General features: G+C 44.6%; 1 protein-coding gene across 1 annotated transcript in view; it reads left to right on the forward strand.

The window, feature by feature from the left end:
- Nucleotides 1–17,528, forward strand: part of trmt9b (tRNA methyltransferase 9B) — a 29,512-nt gene extending 11,984 nt beyond the window's left edge. The window contains exons 2-4 of the mRNA XM_078403036.1: nucleotides 7,271–7,471; nucleotides 8,866–9,039; nucleotides 16,319–17,528. Of these exons, the coding sequence (XP_078259162.1) occupies nucleotides 7,318–7,471; nucleotides 8,866–9,039; nucleotides 16,319–17,379 (1,389 nt within the window). The 5' untranslated portion in view covers nucleotides 7,271–7,317 and the 3' untranslated portion in view covers nucleotides 17,380–17,528. The remainder of the gene's footprint in view (nucleotides 1–7,270; nucleotides 7,472–8,865; nucleotides 9,040–16,318) is intronic.
- The last annotated feature ends 4,666 nt before the right edge of the window (nucleotides 17,529–22,194 follow it).

The raw sequence follows: 22,194 nt of genomic DNA on the forward strand, positions 1-22,194 counted from the left end.
GTAAGCTGCCCAAGCAAAATATGAGGTGCTGTTCTTCCAATTTATGTTGGGTCTTACTCTGACAGTGGAGGAGGCCCAGGACAAAATGAGCATGGGAGGAAGTGTTTAGCAACTGGGAAATCATGTAGTCCTAAGGGGACTGAGCGGAGCAGTTCAGCAAAACGATCGCCAAGCTTGTGCTTGTGGACTATACAGGAGTCCACACCTGGAACAACGAATATAGTAGATGTGGTTGGAGGAGGCGCAAGTGAACCTCTGCCTCACCTCGAGGGAAGAGGTATAGGGACAGGTATTACATCTCCTGCAGCTGCAGGGGAAGTACCTGGGGAGGGGGTGGTTTGGGTGAGAAGGGCTGAGTTAACCAAGAAGTTGCAGATGGAATGATCTCAGCAGAAAGGGGTGGAAATGCAAAGATGTGGCCAGTGGTGGGATCCTGTTGGAGGTGGCGAAAATGTCAGAGGGTTATGTGCTGTATGCAACGGCTGATGTGGTGAAAGGTGAGGACAATGGGGACTCTGTACCTGTTGTGACTGGGGGGAGCAAGAGAGGAGCTGCAGGATACTGAGGAGGCCCGTGTGTGGGCCTCATCTATGATGGAAGAGGGAAATCCCCATTCCCTAAAGAATGAGGACATCTTGGATGTCCTGGTTTGGAACATCTCATCTTGGGCACAGATGCACGTAGACAGAGGAATTGGGAGTTGGGGGATAGAGTCCTTGCATGAAGCAGGGTGGGAAGAAGTTTAGTCTAGATAGCTGTGGGAGTCAGTAGGTTTATAATAGACTAGACTGAGGTGGACCCGTTGGGTCCAAATCTCTTCTGCGGGCCTCTCCTGGGGCAACCCTCCCCATCTGACGATCTTGCAGGCCCAGCAACCATCTGGAACTGACGAAGCTCCTTGCCGGGTGGGGAGTGTTCCCCGGGGTCGTGGGTGGGCGAGGGGAGACAGGGAAGGTGAGAGGGAGCCACTCACCTCGGCCCCGTGCTGACAGCGCTGCAGCCAGAGGGAGCCGTGGACCCAAAGCTTCTCCTGCATTGGTCTAGCATCCTCCCTCCCCACTCCCCCTCCCCACTCCCCCTCCCCCACTGACCCACTCCATCCCCCCTCAACCCCCCTCACCCACCCCAACCCCCCTCAACCCCCTTATCCCCTCTCCTCCCTTCCCCCATCCATTCTCCTACTCACCCACTCCATCCCCCCTCAACCCTCTTTAAAGCTCCCCAAACCTCTCCTAGATTGGTCTAGCACCCTCCCCTCCCCCACTCCCCCCTCCCCCTCCTCTCATCCTCCCCACCCCTCCCCCACCCGCACTTCCCACCTCCTCGTCTCCCTCCCCACCCCTCCCATCCACTCCACTCTTCCCCCCCCCATCCCCACCTCTTCCCTCCTCCACTTCTCCCCATCCCCTCCGGGGTGGGGGGGCATCTGTTAAAGCTCTCATTGGTTAAAGTCAGCCCCCCCCTCCTCTCATTGGCCAGCACTTGTGCGGGTCCCATTGTGACGTCACACGCTGAACATGGCAAGAAATCCATTTGAAAGGTAACTTTTAAACTTTAAAATGTCTCTAACTTAGAAAATATAAGACCAATTTGAACGAAACTTGATTTAAAGTGTCCCCAGGACAATGGTGATAAAGGTGGTGCTATATTTGTGGCACTATCATGTACCGTTTTGGCTGTAGTTCACTCACCAAATCTCAGATACACATGCTGAACATGGTAAGAAATCGGTTTAAAAGGTAATTTAAAAACTTTAAAATCACTAACTTTAAAAATATAACACCAATTTGAATGAAACTTGTTATAAAGCGTCACCAGGACAATGGTGATTACCATAGTGCTAAAATTGTGGCGCTATCGTTTACCATTTTGACTGTATTTCCATAACCAAATCTCAGATACATATATATTTGTGTATATATATATGTGTGTGTGTATGTATGATAGATGTCAGTCGATAGTCTATCTCCTGTGATGGAGACAGTGAGTTCAACATGTAAACCAGCATTTGCAGTTCCTTCGTACACAATTTTCTGTTGTTGATACATATGACAATTAAACACTCTTGACTCTTAAGACACAGTCCACAGAAGATCATGGTTGTTGAGGTTACTGTTATGCAGTGTTCAGAAGTCTGATGGTTGCTGGGAAGAAACTGTTCTTGAACCTGGAGGTCATGGTTTTCAGACTCCTGTACCTGCTTTCCGATGGTAGCAACGAGATGAGAGGGTGGCCAGGGTGGTGTGGGTCGTTGACAGTATTAGCTGCCTTTTTGAGGCATGCTTCCTGGAGATCCCTTTAGTGGTAGGGTTATTGGTAGTTAATCTGAAGGAGAATGTGTAAAGAATGCAATCTTTTAGAAACTTAAATAATTTCTTAAATAGGAACTCTTGAAAACTGAAGGAAGGGAAAAACACACAAAATTCAGTTTGCAAAGAGAAATGATAAGTTAATGTTTTGAGTTCAACCCTTCATCACAAGCAGTAGCTGAGGTTGTTTAAGTGTTGAGATCTGTGCTCTGCAAAATCAAAAATGCGAAAGTGAAACAATTTTTATTTTAAACAGCATATGTAGCTCCAGATTCCAGCATCTGCAGTCTCATTTCCCAATGTCTAGTTCTAATTTAGATGACCAGATTTTGTTGAACACGATTATGTAACGTGGTTTTATCAGAGTAATTTTGAATACAACAAATAATTCATCATCAAGCGGTATTTTGTATTGAGTTTTAATGTGAAAATTATGGATCATTTTAAACAACGATGTACTTTTTTATCATAGATAACATTAATCTTTCTAAAGCAATAGCATGACAAGTCTGCTAAAGCATCACTGTTCAGAGGTCAGTCCATCGACTGATGCTTTCCTGCAGTGCGTGAGTTCATTAATTTTGTGTTGCATGAAGTAGGTTCTAGATGTGGGACTAGTAATGCGGATAAATTGCTGTAATACATCAGATATATATAACAACGAAATTGCCTCTGAAAAAGAAGAAAATCCAACGTGATATTTGGCTTATGATCCATGAAATTAACTAACTAGGTTTCTATAAGCTCTTAAAGGACACAAGTTCAGGAGTAATTCAGCAGGTCAGGCAACATCTCTGGAGAACATGGATAAGTGACTTTTCAGGTCAGGACTCTTCTGCAGTATCCCAACCCAAAATGTCACATATCTATGTACTCCAGAAATGCTGCCTGACCTGCTGTGTTTCTCCAGCACTTTGTGTCCTTTCTGTGTAAACCAGCAGCTGCAGTTCTTTGTTTCTACATGGTATAAACTCTTGGATTAGCTATTTGTTATCTGTGTCACTTTTGGAAAGGAGCAGGCTAAGGGAATGAGGTGGGATGTGGCAAGGTTGCAGTGCAATGTTATGAGGGAGAAAAGAGAATAGAAGAGCTGTCTGCAAATTTACTTCCATAAGTGAGAGCCAGAGGGGTGAGAGAAAGAATCCCAGAATGTGACCCAAATGACTTAAGACGTACTTGCCAATTGGAAAGGGTATGGGCAGAATATCAGTTGGTTTAATTGTGCTAATTTAGATGTACTTTACAAGCAGATGCATTGAGTGGTGACGTTTATGGAGGACGACACATGGACTCATCGATCATAGACTCGTACAACATGGAAACAGACCGTTCAGCTCAAGGTGTCCATGCTGACTAAGATGCCCCATCTACACTCGTACCTCTTGCACACTTTTGGCCCATATCCCTCTCAACCTTTCCTATCGATGTACCTATCCAGATGTCTTTTAAATGTTGTTATAATACCTGCCTCAATTACCTTCTCTGGCCAATTACCCATCACCCTCTATGTGAAAAAATTGCCCTTCTGGTTCCTATTAAATCTATCCCCTCTCACTTTAAACCTATGTCCTCTGGTTCTTGATTCCCTTACTCTGGGTAAAAGGCTCTGTGCATTCACCCTATCTATTCCCATCCTGAACCTAAACACCTCTATAAATATCACCCCTTATCCTCCTGCGCTCTAAGGAATAAAGTCCTAGCCTGCCCAACCTCTCCCTATACCTCAGACCTTCAAGTCCTGGCAAATCTTATCTTCACTCTTTCCAACTTAACTTCCTTCTTATAGCAGGGTGACCAAAACTGAACACAATATTCTAGATACAGCCTCACCAACATCTTGTACGACAGTAACATAGTATCCAACATCTTACTCAGCACCCTGACTGATAAAGGCCAATGTACCAAAAGCCTTCTTGACTACCCTATTTGTCTGATGCCATTTTCAAAGAACTCTGTACCTGCACTCCTACAACTCCTCCGCTCTACAACACTCACCAGGGTCCTGCCAATTCACTGTGAAGAATCGCCTATAGAAATGTCCCAACCAGAACCGCCATCAGTCCATTTCCCTCCACGGTTGTCGCATGGTCCGCTGAGGTCATCCAGCACTATGTTTATTGCTACAGTTTCCTCATTCTAAAATGTTTCTCATTGTAAAGGAAATATGTACTTTGTGGAGTTTGTTAAAAATGCTCAATTAAAAAGATTATGTCTGATGTTCCAATATGAATGCTCCTCACTTTGCCGCTGTATTAATGCTTCACTTACATCCTCTGAGAAATGAGCTTTTAAGTTTTATTCAATTTTTTGCTGCTTCTGGTTGAAATGGAGGGGAGTTGCAGATTCATTTTCTCATATTTGCTTTGCAATATTCTTGTTGAATACCCTCCACTCAGAATCTCTGCATAACCTTGTTAATTATACCACTAATGAAACATTTAATACATTGAATTAATAGGTATTTTGAAGCAGAAACTGCTTCTTTATTAAAATTGAAATATTTGGTAATCACTTAATATACTACATTGTAAAAGGAAATCAATAAGTGTTAGTGTGTCAGGTTTGCTAAATACTTGGCTGAGAATTTTCTGCTGTATATAAAAAAATAAATACAGCAATTTCAGGCAATTATGCTGCCTCTCCATTGATTTCCTTCTGGGAACCCATTTTGAATTTTTGGGTGCCACAAAATAATGAAGTGTTTGCCTGGACAAATTGACTACAGGCTGTTTTGAGAAAATCATGTTGAAGTTTTCAATTTGAATTAGAAAACTCTCCTACAGTCATTTTTGATTGAGAACTGTAGTCACTGGCGGTCACGGTGGCGTAGTGGTAGAGTCACTGCCTTACAGCGAATGCAGCGCCGGAGACCTGGGTTCGATCCCGACTACGGATGCTGTCTGTACGGAGTTTGTACGTTCTCCCTGTGACCTGCGTGGGTTTTCTCCCACACTCCAAAGACGTACAAGTTTGTAGGTTAATTGGCTTGGTAAATGTAAAAATTGTCCCTAGTGGGTGTAGGATAGTGTTAATGTGCGGGGATCACTGGTCGGCGTAGACTCGGTGGGCCGAAGGGCCTGTTTCCGTGCTGTATCTCTGAACTAAACTAAAGTACGGAAACAGGCCCTGAAGCCCAACTCGTTCATGCAGACCAAGAAGCCCCATCTAAGCTAGTCCTATTTTCCATTATACCTCTAAACCTTTCCTATCAATGTACCTGTCCAAGTGTCTTTTAAATGTTATTATATCACCTTCCTCCTCTGGCAACTCATTCTATAAACCCACTGCCTACTTAGTGAAATAGTTGCCCCTTCAGGGAAATCTTTGCCCTCTCACCTTAAGCCAATGCCAGCTTATTTTTGATTACCCTTCCCTGTGCATTCACCCTATGTATTTCCCATTGTAATTTCATACACCTCGAAAAGAACACCCCTCAGCCTCCTGCATTTCAAGAAATAAAGTTCAAGCCTGCCCAACCTCTCCCTGTACTCAGGCCTTCGAGTCTTAGTCATATTCTCAAAATTTGTCTCTGTACTCTTTCCAGCTGCAGCAGGGCATATTTCAAGTTAGAATGCTGCATAAATTGGAAATGAGATGATTATGATGGAGATTAATATGGAGGGATAGATTATTAAGATGACCTTATTCTGTTACGGAAATGCATCATGTAGATCATACATTGTGCAGTAATTGTGTTCCAGTGATAAATGAGTAGATATTGTGTTTAGTTGCAGAAATACGTGAAAAGCAAACTTCTTTCTTGATAGTAACGAGCTTATTTCAGTGCAGTCATAAACTGAATGTTGAGTATTCCATCACATTCCTTGGGTCAATTTTGCCGATGGTGAAGGGAGAAAGCCCAAGTCTGGGATGACTGAAGAAGGGTCCTGATCAGAAATGTCACCCATTCTTTTTCTCCAGAGATGCTGCCTGACCCGCCGAGTTACTCCAGCACTTTGTTTCTATCGAGGAAGGCTATGATTGGCCTCCAACAAGCACAGTCATTCCTCTTGATTTGTGGCTTAATCCATTGGTGCACATTAGTTCATTTTATGACTCTTTGATGACATAGTTAAGCAAGTATGTTGTTTGTCTCTTCTCTGTATCCCCTTGAAAATTCATCTAATCGCCCTGAAATTCAAACAGATGACAAACCGTAGGGCTATAGTGTGAGCATGTCTAACACAAGCTTAGGTGAAATATGATCTGGGAGAATGGAGCAGGGTGCAAGCCCATTCTTTTCAATAGTATTCCCCAGGTTAGGATTGTGCTGAGGTGAATGCTGTCCAGTCCATACACAGAGCAGACTTCCCACCATTGACTCCATCTACACTTCACACTGACTTGGAGAAGCAGCCAACATAATCAAAGACGTTCCAATCAATTACGTCATTCATTCGTCTTGCCGTTCTTCTTGGGCAGAAGGTACAGAAACTTGAAAGTGCGCACCACCAGACTTCGGATCAACTTTCCCTCTGTTATCGGGCTTCTGGCACTGTCCAATTCATCTCTACTCCATTGGAGACATTGGACTTTGGGTTTGGAACTGATGCACTATAATGCTAACAACTATATTCTGCCCTCTACCTTCCATTTTGGTCTCTCTATTGTATGACTTTGACATGATTGTATTTATATTTATGAATTCATTGGTCTGATTAGTTAGCAAACAAAACAAAGCTTTGCATTGTACCCCTGTACACGTGACAATAATAAACCTATATATATATATATACCAAACACTGTATTTGGGTGTGAACACCTTCGCAGCAAACATGCAGACAAAATACAAAAAATACTTTGTTTTGAACCTATTTATGTGGTTGATATCGATGACAGCGTGAACAAATAACTAGTCTGAAATTTTCTGCGCATGTTGTAGTGTAAAATTAATAACCATATTGTTGACTCAATTCTAAGATTTTTAAAAGAACTTTCTTGTTTGCATTCTTTTCCTTAAGCTTCTTGAAGACTTGGCAAGGTACATGATAGAATATATCGTTACACGATGGACAAGGAAGCAAGTCGCTTGGAGAAGGACTATGTTCATAGTGTGTATGAGAAGATTGCTCCTCACTTCAATGACACTCGATACAAAGCTTGGCCCAGAGTACGTCAGTTTCTTCTGGAGCAAGAATCTGGCAGTCTCATCGCCGATATTGGTTAGTGAATGTAGTCACATAACAAGAGCAGAGTGAAACTCCTGTCAAGTTGATACTTGTTTGTGTTTGGCACCTCTGCCTGCCGTGAGAGCAGTGTTAATGAACAAAAGAAGATGCAAAGTACTGGAGTAACTCAGCAGGTCAAGCAGCATTTCTGGATGGGGTGGGGTGGGGGGGGGAGAAAGCTGTAAAAGAGGAGGGGCAGGACAAAGCCTAGCAAGTGATTGCTGGATACAAGTGAAGGGTTTTGAAAGGCAGATGGTTGGATAAAGGCCAGAGATAAAAAGACAAAAGGTGTGAAATAAGAACAGAAGAGATGCCATTTGTGAAGCCAAAGGAAAGAATATAGGTGCATATCAAAAATTCCTTCATCTATCATCTGCTTTTCAACCCCCTCCCCCCCCTCTTTTTATACAGCTATCACTTGCCTGGCTTTGTCCTGCCCCTCCTGTCTTCCAGCTTTCTTACCCCACCCCCCACTTCCAACCATAATCAGTCTGAAGAAGGGTGCCGACCTGAAACGTTACCTATCCGTGTTCATAAAATATAAGACATGGGAACAGAATTGTGCCATTCATCTCATTGAATCTGCTCTGCCGTTTGATAATGGTTGATCTGTTTATTTCTCTCAACCCCATTCTTCTGCTTTCTCCCCGTAACCTGTGACACTCTTATTAATCAAGAACCTATCAATCTCCGCTTTAAAAATACCCAATGATTTGGCCTCCGCACCCGTCTGTGGCAATGAATTCCACAGATTCACTATCCTCTGGCCTCTGGCTAGAAAACACCTCACCTCAATTCTAAAGGTTTGTCCTTTTAATTCTGAGCTTGAGCCCTCTGGTTCTTGACTCTCCCACTACTCGAAACATCCTCTCCACATCCACGCTATCTCGGCCTTTCATTATTCAGTAGGTTTCAATGAGATTCCCCTCTCTTCCTTCGAAACTGTATTGATTGCAAGCACAGAACCATTAAACGCCTCTCATACATTAACTCTATCGACCCCAGGATCATTCTCGTCAACCTCCTCCTGATGCTCTCTAATGCCAGCACATCTCTCCTCAAAGGCCGACAACTGCTCACAATATTCCAAATGTGGCCTGACCAGTGCCTTATAAAGTCTCATCTTTACATCCTTGCACCCCCAGAGATACAGCCTGATCTGCTGTGTTACTCCATCATTTTGTGTCTTTTTTTGAAATCCACCATCTGCAGTTCCTTGTGCCTAGAGGTAATGTCTAGAGGTAATGGCCCATTGCATGAGGGATGTATCTGTTTGTAATACCCTCACCTGCCAAGTCATTTTAAATAGTTTCTCTCTTGCTTACTACAATTTAGGAAAGTAAATTATATTTTTAATTTAATTTCATTACATTTCTTTCTTAAATTAGGATGTGGGAATGGGAAGTACCTTTGTATCAACAATCAAGCCTACAAAGTGGGTTGCGATTATTGCCTGCCCTTGGTAGAATCTGCAAGAGAGCAGAACTATGAGACCATGGTATGTGACAGTCTGCACCTACCATATCGCAGTCAATGTTTCGATGCCATTCTGTCCATAGCAGGTGAGGAACTAATTTATTCTATTGTTCAGCAATAAGCAAAATATGTTTTATGATTGAGCAGAACACAAAGTGTTGGAATAATTCAACAGATCAGGCAGCATCAGATACTGTTCAACCAGTTGAGTTACTCCAGCATTTTGTGTTTTGCTCAAGATTCCAAGATCCGTAGTTCCTGGTGACTGTTTTATAATTGCAGTCTGCTCTCATTATTACACCCACTGGAACTGATCAGCTACAATGCTGAGAACTATATTCTGCACTCTGTATCATCCTCTTCACTCTGCCTATTGTACTTGTTTGATTTGGTTGTATTTATGCATAGTATTATCTGATCTGATCGGATAGCATGCAAAATGAATGAATGAATAAGTTTATTGGCCAAGTATGTACATATACAAGGAATGTGTCTTGGTGCTCCGCTTGTAAGCAACAACACGATCATACAGTAAACAATTAAGAATAAAGCATAAAACATTAAGAATACACATTACAGTTTAAACATGCGAGTGAAATAAACCAGAGCAAAAAGAGACTACAGACTTTTCACTGTACCTCAGTACACGAGGCAATAATAAACCTGAATCTGCACTGACATTGCTCCAATTCTAAACTTGTGGGTCAGTTTATTAGCCTATCATGTGAAGTGAATGTTAGGCGCCTTTGAAATAAAGTTAATGACTTCAAATGTATTGTCGAACTCTTTCAAGGTTTGTATGAGATGCTCAGGATTCTCCAGCAAACCGTGGCAACAGCCGGTGAATGAGAAGACGTGAGCCATCTGCTGAGCTGTAGGGGTGATCTCACTTGACAGATGTCACTATCTCCATGCACTTCTCATGACTGTCCCAATGTAATCTGATTAAAACATTAGCTCACAATCCCATCAGAAATGAAGCAGTTCTATTTTCGAAATTAATATATATTTCTGACCACTTAATTCAAAGTTAACGATCATGTTTTTAATGTATTCTTATTTTTGGACATCATTCTATTTCTCAATGCAATCTAATATGTGTGATTTACATAACCAGGACAGAGCAGATTACCCTAAAGGTATTTAACATGAATTAAATCACAGCTCAGATATTAGGATTGCAGTTTGCAGTAAATTACAGCTATAAAAGAGCAGACTTCAACTGCTGTGAAACTAAGGTAGATTAAATAAGAATATATAACAACATAGAAAATAGAACATTGCATCACAAGAACAGGCCCTTTGGCCCATAATGTTTATACCAAACATGATGCCATGTTAATCTTTACTGCTTACTCCCTCCATTCCCTGAATATTCATGTGCCTATCTAAAAGACCTCACCTTTGCTATTTGTATCTTCTTCCAACACCAACCCTGGTTGTGCGTTCCAGACCCCCACCATTCCCTGTGTCAATAAAATTGCCCCACATAGTTCCTGTAAACTTTGACATGTTAAACTTAAAGCTATGCCATCTAGTCTTTGACATTTCTACCCTGGGAAAAACGTTCTGTCTACTTTATCTATGCCTCATAAATTTATATACTTCTATTAGGTCTCCCCTCAACTTCGGGTGTTCCAGTGAAAAAAATCCAAATATTGGTTTAGTTTAGCTTAATTTACCTGATACTTTATTTTATTATCACATGTGACATGTCTTTGTTTAAAGGTATGCAAAGAGTCGCCACATAAAGGGCACTGACAAAGTTACAAAGTATTCCATTGTAATACAAAGTTTAATTTATTGTCACGTGTACTGAGGTACAGTGAAAAGCTTTTTTTTTTGCGTGCTATCCAATTAGTGAAAAGACTGTACATTTATTACAATCAAGCGGTCTTTCGTGTCGAGACACATGATAAAGGGAACAGAGTAAGAAATTCTGCTGTTGGAGTAGAGTTTTAGAGAGTGGGGCAATTGTGATAAATGATTGCAGATCCACTTCTGGGACGAGCACGTGGAGAGTCACCTGGCTTTGGCGCCATCTTGTCCAACTTATTCCAACTTGTTCAACTTCTTCTTATAGCTATTACCTTCTAATCTAGGTAGCATCAACCTGAAGAAGGGTCCCAACAAGAAAGATCACTGATTCATGTTCTCCAGAGAAGCTGCCTGTGGGCACTGTATAATAGAGAAGAGATAATCACAGAAAGAATATTTAGGAAGGAGAGACAAGGAACTGCAGATGTTGGAATCTTGAGCAAAACACAAAGTACTCAGCAGGTCAGGCAGCTACTGTGGAGGGAATGGACAGATGACATTTTGGGTGTGGAGCGTTTTTCAGACTGATGGAGAAGGGGGAGAAAGCTGGGAATGGGATAAAGGCTGGCATGTGATAGGTGAATAGAGGTGAGGGGGGTTTAATTGGCAGATGGGTGGAGTAACTGATAAAGGCTAGAGGTGAAAAGGAGACAAAAGGGTGTTGGATAAGGAGAGAGGACGAGTGAAATGTAAAGCTGGAGGGAAGGATATGGATCATAGGGCTCTAAAGAAGGGAAAGAGAGGGGGGATAAAAGGGAAATGTGGGACTCTGGGATAGGATATGAGTATACAGAGAGGGGGAAAGAAGTTGGTTGACAGTGGAAGATAGTGGGGGAAATAGGAACACACCAGGGAGGGGTGGGGGGGTACAAGGAAGAGAAAAAGTGTAGAGGCAATGTTTTGCTCAGGAATGTTTCATAGTTTGGTCTGGAATATTTTCTTAACTGCCATTGGCTGAAGTGAGTCTCTGTTTGTCAACCAAACATGAATTCATTTCCAATAATTAACGAAGAGTGAAGCGGTCACATTTTCTCTGGCTTCCTAGTTGTCTCTGCACAAACATGCAGCAGGGGTGAGAGCCAGCAGGGGCACGCAGGGACCTGGGCCAGACTACTCTCTACCCATGAATATTTCACATTTGCACCTCCCTGGTGTTGAAAACAGCTGAAGGTATAATACTAATAGGCAGTCCTTTTTTTAATAAACAAAAAGTTGTCGGTATGCATATCAATTAAAAATTAAGATGCATTTTATCAACAATTTTTTTGTATGCGTTGGGTGCACTTCTAATATAATAACTGATCTCTAAATCCAAACAAATAAATGTTTTAACTTAAAAGGACACAATTGCTGGACTAACTCAGTGGCTCACCAGCATTTCTAGAGAACACAAGTAAAGGGTGGAACCGTTGAACCCAAACCTCTCCTGCATTGGTGTAGCACCCAGCCCTTCCCCCCACTCCCTCCCTCCCCCTACCCCCCCCCCCCCCCCCCTCAACATCAACAGGCCCCAACTGTGCTGGCGCGGACCCATTGGGTTCTGTGCACACGCGGATCTGACGGCCATCTTACGTAAGTATTAGATCAATGGGCCCCAACTGCACAGGTGCAGACCTGTTGGGTTCTGCACATGCGCGGATCCGACGGCCACTTACGTAAGTATTAGATCAACGGGCCCCAACTGCGCAGGCGCGGACCCGTTGGGTTCCCATAGTGACGTCGAACACGGAAATATTACTGCGCAGGCGCGGCTGACGGGCAAGGAAAGTGGAAAAGGGATTTATTAAAGTTTAAAAAGTGAAAAACTTAAAAAAAATATAACAACCATTTGAACGGCAGACCAATGGCGAATAAGGTGGGCCTAAAATTGTTGTTCTCTTTGAATAGTCAAAAGGTATGCGTTAGACAATCAGAGGATGAAAGACACCGCCTACAAGACCACCCTTTGCTACCTCAGTGTTTGAAATCACGCAGAAGTTTTGTCTCTTCTGTTCATCCCCTGGACTGTAGTGCATCATCCAGAAGGCTCAAACTCTGGGAAGAGAGAGTAGAGAAATCTCCGGAATACACTCATATGGCAATCGATCCCTCTGAGAAACTCCCACCAGGTTCCGACCAACCATGGATAACCTGGCACAGTCTCAACAGACTGCAGACAGGCATGGGGAGGAGCAAAGCGAACATGCTGAAGTGGGGATATACTGAAGATGCAGCAGACTGCGAGTGCGGACGGGGCCTCCAGACTATGGAACCTCCCCTGAGCTGTGACATGCTGCATGACACATGCACTGTAAAGGATCTTGCAGAGGCCAATGACGTGGCACTAAAATTTGCTCACTATTGGCAAACCCATATTTGCAGTTCCTTGTTTCTAAATGTTTTTAATTTATTCACTTGCATTGGCTAAGCATGAGTAATAAATATATGTGTCATGTTAGAGGTGTCAGTAACCCATACTAATGCATACTGTCACATAAGAAGCACTGCTAGTAGATGAAAAATTTAGAATAAAATCTTCAGATACAGAAAATACTGCATTTTCTGTTTTAATTTGCATGTGTTTGATACATCATTGATATTCACAGTTTTGGAATTTAATCAGCTGCATTGTGGTGGAGAAAGGAAACCTTTCCTGAAGAGATAGTCTATTTTGTTTTGGTGCATTTCTTTAGGCTGCCAACTAATTATATGAGATTTTCTTTGCAAGTTCACATCTTAATAATGCATTTCCCTTTGGGGCAGCTGGTGAAAACCTGTATTATTGTAGAGTGGCTTGAATCAGCTTTCAATTTCGCATTCCCAGTAATAAAAACCCTTTGGGAAGACCCTTTCAGGCAGTTGGTCTTGGCATCATGTTTGGCACAGACATTTTGGGCTGAATTGTGGGCCAAACACGGACAGGTGGGACTAGTGTAGAGGGGGCATCTTGGTTGGCATGGGCAAGTTGGGCCGAAGGTTGGCCTATTTACATGCTATATGGCACAATGACTCTATATATTGGTAGACCATTAGGATCCAGAAGTCCCTATCATGACCATCTGTGGATGTGATGGGACTGGCTTGCATTCGCCAGCCAGAGTGTATCTCTGCACGATGGCGCAGCGGATGGAGCTGCTGGCTCAAATCGTTAGAGACCCGGGTTCAATCCTGACCTTGGGTACTATCTGTGGAATTTGCTCAGTCTCCCTGTGACTACATGGGTTTCCTCCAGGTGTTTAGCTTCCTCCCACATCCCAAAGATGTGCGGATTTGTAGGTTAATTGGTCTCTGTAAATTATGTCTAGTGTGTAGGGAATGAATGCAATATCAGTCTAACATAGAACTAGTGTGAACGGGTGATCGATGTTCGGCGTGGACCCAGAGGGCTGAAGGGCCTTTTTCCAGGCTGTATCTCTAAACTAAACTATCCCCGAGGTCCCATATTTTAGGACCGATCAACAACAAGAATTACCACAGCCTGCCCAATACCTGCTGTCACAGGCTGCCACTCCAAGCTGATGGGGGCAACTCATTGTTGAGAGGATGCCATGGAGAGCAGGGATCTGAGCCAGTCCAAGGAACAACAGCACCAGGGACTTTGGGGATTCTGGCCAGGGACCCTGCACAATGCACAACCTGAGTCTTTGTTAAAGTACAGGAGAACTAAGCACCTTTTTTCAAACCGGAGGACCAAGAACAAAGCGTTTCAAAAGTTTGTATAAATGCAAGTCATATTTGAAATGTTTTACGGATGCCCCCATTTAATTCCTTGTGTCCCTCCAGTTACCTTTCTGCTCTTCCATCTTGCTTTGTTTTCCGTCTCCTGTACAATTGGCTGTCATTGTGTCATGGTTACACTGACCATGAGTTCGTGAAAACACAAAGTGTAGGAGTAACTCAGAGGGTCAGGCAGTATCCCTGAAGAACATGGATAAGTGATGTCTTGGACCCTTCTTAAGACCAATTGTCATTGATTCATGATGCTATCTCCTTCTCGCACTGTCCAGTTCTTCCCAAAAGTTTTTGTATGGTTCTGGCACATGCCCATTTGCTGATGTACCAAGCAAATCCCAATATGTTAGCTCTGATGAAGTCCAAAGTATGTGGGGAAAATGGTAAGGCATAAAATCATAAGGCTGTATGCACAGAATCTTTTACGCAGGGTAGGGGAAACAAGAACCAGAGGACTTGGGTTTAAGATGAGAGGGTTCAAAGGTTCAAGGGTCAGTTTATTGTCACTTGTACCAATTAAGGTACAGTGAAACTCGAATTACCATACAGCCATACTAAAAAAAGCAACAAGACGCACTAACCAGGGACTGCGAGCTCCGCAGGCTCCCACGGTTGGAGCTCCCGAGGTCGATCCTTGGCAAAGGGATTGCAAGCTCCATGATGGTAAGTCCCACAGGTTCCCAAGGTTGCAGCTCCCGAAGTCGGTCTCCAGCAGAGGCCGCCAACTCCACAATGTTAGGCCGCAGTGCGGACGAAGATACGATACAGAAAAAAATCACATCTCTGTTGAGGTAAGAGATTAAAAAAAAGTTTCCCCCAAGCCGACCCCCACATAAGACGAGCTAAAGAACACTAAAACATACATTTAACACATACTAAAAAAACAACAAAGAAGGAAGGGACGAGACAAACTGTTGGCGAGGCAGCCATTGCTGGCGCCACCCGGTGGAAAGATTTAATAGTAACCTTTGGGCAATTTTTTTCAATCGGAGGGTGATGGGTGTATGGAACGAGTTGCTGCAGGAACTAGTTGAGGCAGGTACCAGAACACCATTTAAAAGACACATAAACAGGTACATGGGTGGAAAAGGTTAAGAGAGATGCGGGCCAAATGCGAGCAACTGAGACTAGCTTTGATGCGACATCTTGGTAGATATGAGCGAGTTGGGTCGAAGGGCCTGTTTCTGTGTTGTATGACTCTGACTATTAGCTAATTAAGAGGAACTCAGTATTTGGGATTGAGGTGTGAACTGTGGAAGTAAAGTTATGGAAAGCTGGACATGTGTTCATAACCAAAGGAGACATTGATGAGTAAAACCATGTCCAATAACACGTGTAGGCCCAGGGATTAGATTAGAAGAAGCGAATAAGCGAAGACCTTAGAAAAAAGGGGAAAAAAGCAGTGAAGAACAAAATTCATAAAAGTATGACAAGATTAGGGAATAGTTCAATTTTGATGGAAACATGTTTTTTGGATGCCCCAGTGATTCCGGATGTTGGAATCTTGAACAAAATTCAGTGCTGGAGGAACTCAGCGGGTCAGGCAGCATCTGTGGAGGGAATGGACAAATGACGTTTTGGGTTGGGACCCTTCTCCGGATGTTTTTGTTTTGCATCTCTGTTATTGTAGTCGGTTTGCTTGCAGTCAGGTTATCCAGATGGCCAGCTATCGAGTCCTAATTCATTAAAGTCCTAGCTTGCCCAGTCTTTCCCTATAGCTCAGGCCCTTGTGTCCTGGCAACATCCCACCAAATCTTCTCTGCACTCTTTTCAGCTTATGAAAACACAGGTGCCCAAGAAACTATTTACAAGGGACTCTCTTTTGTTTTGGTTTAGTGATACACCATTTTTCCACAAAAGAACGGCGAGTTCAAGCAATAAAGGAAATGGCAAGGATTTTGAAAGTAAGAGGGAAAATGATGATTTACGTATGGGCAATGGAGCAAAAGCGCCGAAAGTTTGAAAAACAAGATATTTTAATTCCATGGAACCCTACATCTCCACCTACACAATGTTCCGAGAGCAAAATGATGGATCAAGATGATAAATCATTCCAGTACAATAATAAAGTTATTAATCAAAGTAAATCTTTTATTTGTAAGCATGAACTTAATTGCTGTGAAAAACACTTAAAGTCAAACAAAGCATCCATTTTGGGAAAGGAGGCTAAAGTACTGATTGAAAAATGTTTCAAGTTATGGTTGTTTTCACAATCACTTAACTCTGTGCTAAAGTTTAGCACCAATAATAGAACAAAAGCACCCAAAGAACTGTGGCTGTATCAGGATTATTCTACTGCATTTAAAATGAATGGTGCGATAAATTTTTTCGAACAAAGCAAAAGTGACCATCTGACCAGGGCTGTTTCGAATGTGTTCTCTTATGGACAAAGCTGTGAAGATGTTCTGAATGTTCTCTCCAAGTCCCAACTACCCAGCCAGCACAACAGTTCAGCATCTCGCATGCAATTCTTTGAATATCCATCTGCTGGATCTTTTGGACTTCGAGATTCTCCCGTCCTGTTTGGTAGCTGTGCGGAAGTTTCTTTACCTGATCTTGCTTCGCAGCCTCTGTTCCAAAATAACCTCCACAACTGCCACTGCAAAAAAGAATCTGCAATCTGCCCTGACTGTGAGAAAGACAGATATAACAATGATCAAGGTAACGTGATCACCGATACCAAGAGCCAGTATTTGGAGCCACAAGTATTGTCAAAGGACAACAAAGATCAGATGAATTTCAATAGTGCATGTCTCAGATACTATCATGTTTTTAAACAAGGTGAGCTGATTGAGCTCATAGAAAAGTACACAAAAGACCTCAAGGTGATTCAGACGTATTATGATCATGCTAACTGGTGTGTAATTGCAGAAAAGGTTGGAGCTTGCCAAACTTGAGATTACACGATAATTACATCCTAAATGTTAATGGATAATACTTTATTAATCATCATTGTGTCTTTTAAGTGTTTGTGCATATTGTTTTCATTTGGTTTTATTTAATTTGTGTGTTACTTTAATATTACATTTGTTGATAATGCAGTACTTGACCAGGAACGTACTGCCAAATATTATTATAACGTTTTGCACTCTTGATTAAAATATTTTAATTCAAAACCTTCATGTACTTTGATTATCAACCAGCTGAGAATAAACAAAAAACACTAATATATTTTCTGCTGAAATAAAGTGTTATATTGATTGATTAATACAGCATGGAAGCAAGCCCTTTGACCCACTGAGTCCATGCCACCTGTTCACACTTTTACATCCACTTCCTACACTGGAGGGACATTTTATAGAGGCCAATTAACCAACAAACTCGCATGTCTTTGGATTGCGGGAGGAAACTGGAGCACCTGGAGGAAACCCGCACGGTCACAGGGAGAACATGCAAATTCCACACAGTTAGCACCCGAGGTCATGATCGAACCCATGTCTCTGCTGCTGTGAGGTGGCAGCTCTACCCGTTGTGCCACTGGGCCGCCCACAAGTTACAAGGATTTTAAAATTATTTTGTTAATTTTTAAATATGTTAGTGATACTCAGTAAAATTTCACAGCATGGACAATATTACCAGCCATTTGAGCCTGGGCTGTGCCTTAGATAGTTGTCAAAGATTTACTTGAGCAATGTTGTGGTTGTACCATGTGCAGGGCCTTGCCATTTAGCTTGAGGCAGCCAATTGTTGATGACAGATCTGGAAAAGCTGTGTTCATCTCCACTTCCAAAGTAGGGCGCTGGCAAGTGAAGGCAGGTCTGGCACTGACAGTGGATTCTGACTCATTAATTCCTGTATTAAAAGAGCAAAGCATGTCCGAGCAGTCCATTACAGACAACTAAACAACTAATTAACTCAACGGCAATAATGAATCCAAGAGAACCTGCAGAGAAAAACGCAAAGTGCTGGAGTACCTCAGCAGAACATGCAGCATCTCTGGAGAATACGGATAGATGATGTTTCGCTATTTTCTTTAGTTCAGATCGGAAAAGTCACTTGTCCGTGTTCTCCAGAGATGCTGCCTGACTTGCTGAATTACTCCAACACCTTGTCCTTTTTTTGTAAACATCTGCAGTACTTATATCCGCAGAACCTGTTGTGAATTGGTTTCCATTATTTGCTTGTAAGATCAGTGATTTCCTGTCACAACATTGAGAGGTTTCATTGAGCAGGTGGTTTGATGCCAGAAAATTAATTCCACTTGTGCCCGAGGCCTGGTCTTGTTTCAAAAGTTTGAGGGTTCATTATTGTTTTCAATCCGGCATCCTTACCATTCAATAATCACATTTGCTCACCTATCAAGCTGATATTGTAACTGCACTATAAGGATTTAATATTCCCTCTCCAGATATTCCATCTAAAGGTGGTATTGTTAATTGCAAGTTCGGAGACACCAGAGACCTCAGATGCTGGAATCTTAAGCAAAACACAAACAGCTAGAGGAACTCTGAAATTTGAAGAAGGGTACTGACCCAAAATGTCACTTGTCCATTCCCCTCCCAGTTCCTCCAGCATATTTTTTAATCAAATGAATTTTCTCTGGTACAGCCTCCATAGCCTCCTTCAGTGTTTCTGTAAATTCAGACTCTATCATTACCTCTGGACCCAACATCCCTCAAGTGGCTCTCTTGGTCTTGCTTCGTATCTCTTTCATGAGTCAACTCTAACAACTATTTGCGTTGGCATAAAATCTCGGCATCTCTCAGCAATAGGCAACGTCACCTATTTTCTCATTCATAGAAGAGTGTGGTAACCTTTGTCCTCCCTTTTGTGAAATTGATCATTTGCTTTTTTAAAAAAGAATAACACATGAATTAAATATATCAATAAAAATAGAACGAGACATGGACAAATGACTTGCAGAAATAAGAGTGAAATACACTAAGTTATCTGATGAGGCAAAAGAACTGAAATGGGAAAGAAGACCCTAACAGGAATAACCTTATATTCCGTTGGGATAGCTTAAGACCCAAGAGTATGAACATTAAATTCTCTATTTTTAAGTAATATTCCACCTTCGCCTTCTCCTCCCCTGCCCTCCCCACCCAACGTGCACATATTTCTCCCACTGTCACTTGTTTTCAACATAGGAAAGAAATTTGAATAGAGAATATGTCGTGTGCTGCCATCTACTGTTTTGTAGTTCTGCATTGTCTTACAAGCAATTTTAATTTGAGTTGTGTTTTGTTGGAAATTTATTCTTCTCATCCATATCCATGCTAAAAAAAAAAATCCATCTTTGAACCATTCCCAGTGAGTCCTATTTTACATATATATGTATGTATCTGAGATTTAGTTATGGAAACACAGCCAAGATGCTAAACGATAGCGCCACAATTTTAGCACCACTTTAATCACCATTGTCCTGGCAACACTTTACAACAACTTTCATTCAAATTGGTGTTATATTTTTAAAGTTAGAGCAATTTTAAAGTTTAAAAATTACCTTTTAAACCGATTTCATTATGATCTTCAGCGTGTGACATCACAATGAGACTCGCACGAGTGCTAGCCAATGAGAGGGGGGGGGGCAGGGAGTCGCAGCCAATAAACTGACTTTAACAAATGCGCTCCCCCCCCCCCGGAGGACCAGCAGGAGGACCAGCAGGAGGACCGCCGCCCGTCCCGGCATACCTTGCGCCTGACCTTCCTCCCGTGGTGCAGCAAGGTGTCAGAGAGAAGGCAAGATGGCAGAACGGCCGCTCTCCTACTGCTGGCCACCGCGATGGCCGCCCGGGGCCGGAGTGATAGGCTCCCTCTCCCCTTTCCTCTCCCCCCTCGCCCGCACCTGGCCCCGGGGGAGACTCCGAGCAGGAGGAAGATGGTCGTTGTCCCCGTCATCTCATCGTTCCCGTCCATCTCCTCCAGCGCCCGATTGAACCGACGGCGTCGTTGAGTCCCCGCTCCCGCCAGGCCCTAGTGCCCCGGACCATCACCAGACTACGACCCCCAGCGGGCAGTTTCTTCTCCTCCTACTCCCGCGTCCCCTCCAGCACCCGCTTCAACCGATGGCTTCGTCGACGACTCCAACATAGTGGCGGCCCCTCCCCTTCTCCCGCTCTGACATCTTGTGCGCGCCTCCCACCACCGTGTTGCGTTCCCCACCGCTCGCTGGCGATCAGCGTTGCATGCATGGGTCACAAGAAAAAATGGCTATCGCCACCAACGGGTCCACGGATCGGTAGGGTTTGCTGCCTCCGTCACGGTCCAGGGGACGCTCCCTGCTCTCTAACGGGTGCACGGATCGGTAGGGTTGCTGGACCCGAGGGGAGAGGAGGAGAGCGGGGGGGGGGGGGGGGGAGGGGGAGGGAAAGGGAGAGGGGAGGGGGAGGGGGTAGTGGGGGGGAGGGGAGAGTGGAGAGGGAGGGGGAGTAGATGGGGATGGAGGAGTGGGGGGAGGGGGAGTGGAAGGGTAGAGAGTGGGGGGGAAGGGGAGGGGAAGTGGTGGAGGTGGGGGGGATGAGGGGTGGAGGTGGGGAGGATGAGGGGAGGATGTGTGGAGGGGGAGGGGGAGAGTGGGGCTGGGGGGAGGGGAATGGGGAGAGTAGGGATAGAGGGGAGGGGGGATGGGGGGGAGGAGGAGGGAGTGGGTGAATGGGGGAGGGAGAGGGATGGAGTGGGTGACGGGGGTTGGGGAGGGGGAGGATAGAGTGGGTGAGGGGGTGGAATGGGAGGGGGGTGGAGTGGGGGAAGGGGGGATGGAGTGGGGGGGAGGGGGATGGAGTGGGTGAGGGGGGGATGGAGTGGGAGGGGGTGGAGTGGGGGATGGGGGGGATGGAGTGGGGGAGGGGAGATGGGGTGGGTGAGGGAGGGTGGGTGAAGTGGGTGAGTGGGGTGGGGAGGGGGGATGGAGTGGGTGAGGGAGGGGGGGGTGGAGTTGGTGAGGAGGGGTGGAGTGGGGGGGGAGTGGGGATAGAGTGGGTGAGGGGGTTGGAGTGTGAGTGGGGGGAGGGGATGGAGTGGGGGGGGAGGAAGGGGGGGTAGAGTGGGTGTGGGAGGAGGAGAGAGGGATGGAGTGGGGGGAGTTCCAGAGAGCCCCTAAGACTGGAGGGGGAGGATGAGAGGAGGAAGGGGGGTTAAGGGGGGATGGTGGGTGAGAGGGGGAGGGGGGTTGAGGGGGGATGGAGTGGGTGAGTGGGGGGGAGAGGAGGGGAGTCTGGGAGGGGAGGGTGCTACACCAATGCAGGAGAGCTTTGGGCCCAACGGATGGCCGGCAAATATGCGCATCCGCTGTTGGGGGAGGGTTGTCATGTTGTCTTCAGCTCCGGTGCATGCGCAGTTGGGGGAGGGTTGCCATTTTGTGCTCAGCTCCAACCACATGCTCGACGCCCGATTGGTCCAGGTCCCACATGGAGGGAGCGCCGACGCTTCCCGCTCTGATTGGTCACCGGCGTGTCCTGATTTGCTCCTGCCTCTCACCCCCACTTATGGGTCCATTGATTGGCTCTGTCCTCCCGCTCGATGCCCGTTTGGTCCGGGATCTACTTGGGGGGAGCACCGACGATTCCCGCTCGCCGGCAAGTCCTGATTTGCTCCTGCCGTTCACCCCCACGTGGTCCATTGATTGGCTACAACCTCCCGCTCGACATCTGATCGGCCCGGGTCCCCACGTCGGGTCGAATGATTGGCTCCGACTTCCCGCTCAACACCCAATTGGTCCGGGTCCCATGTGGGGGGAGCGGTTTCTTCCCGCTCAAAACAACTTCCGTAGC

The sequence above is a fragment of the Rhinoraja longicauda genome, chromosome 7 (genome assembly GCF_053455715.1).
Source record: "Rhinoraja longicauda isolate Sanriku21f chromosome 7, sRhiLon1.1, whole genome shotgun sequence".
NCBI classification, from domain to species: domain Eukaryota; kingdom Metazoa; phylum Chordata; class Chondrichthyes; order Rajiformes; family Arhynchobatidae; genus Rhinoraja; species Rhinoraja longicauda.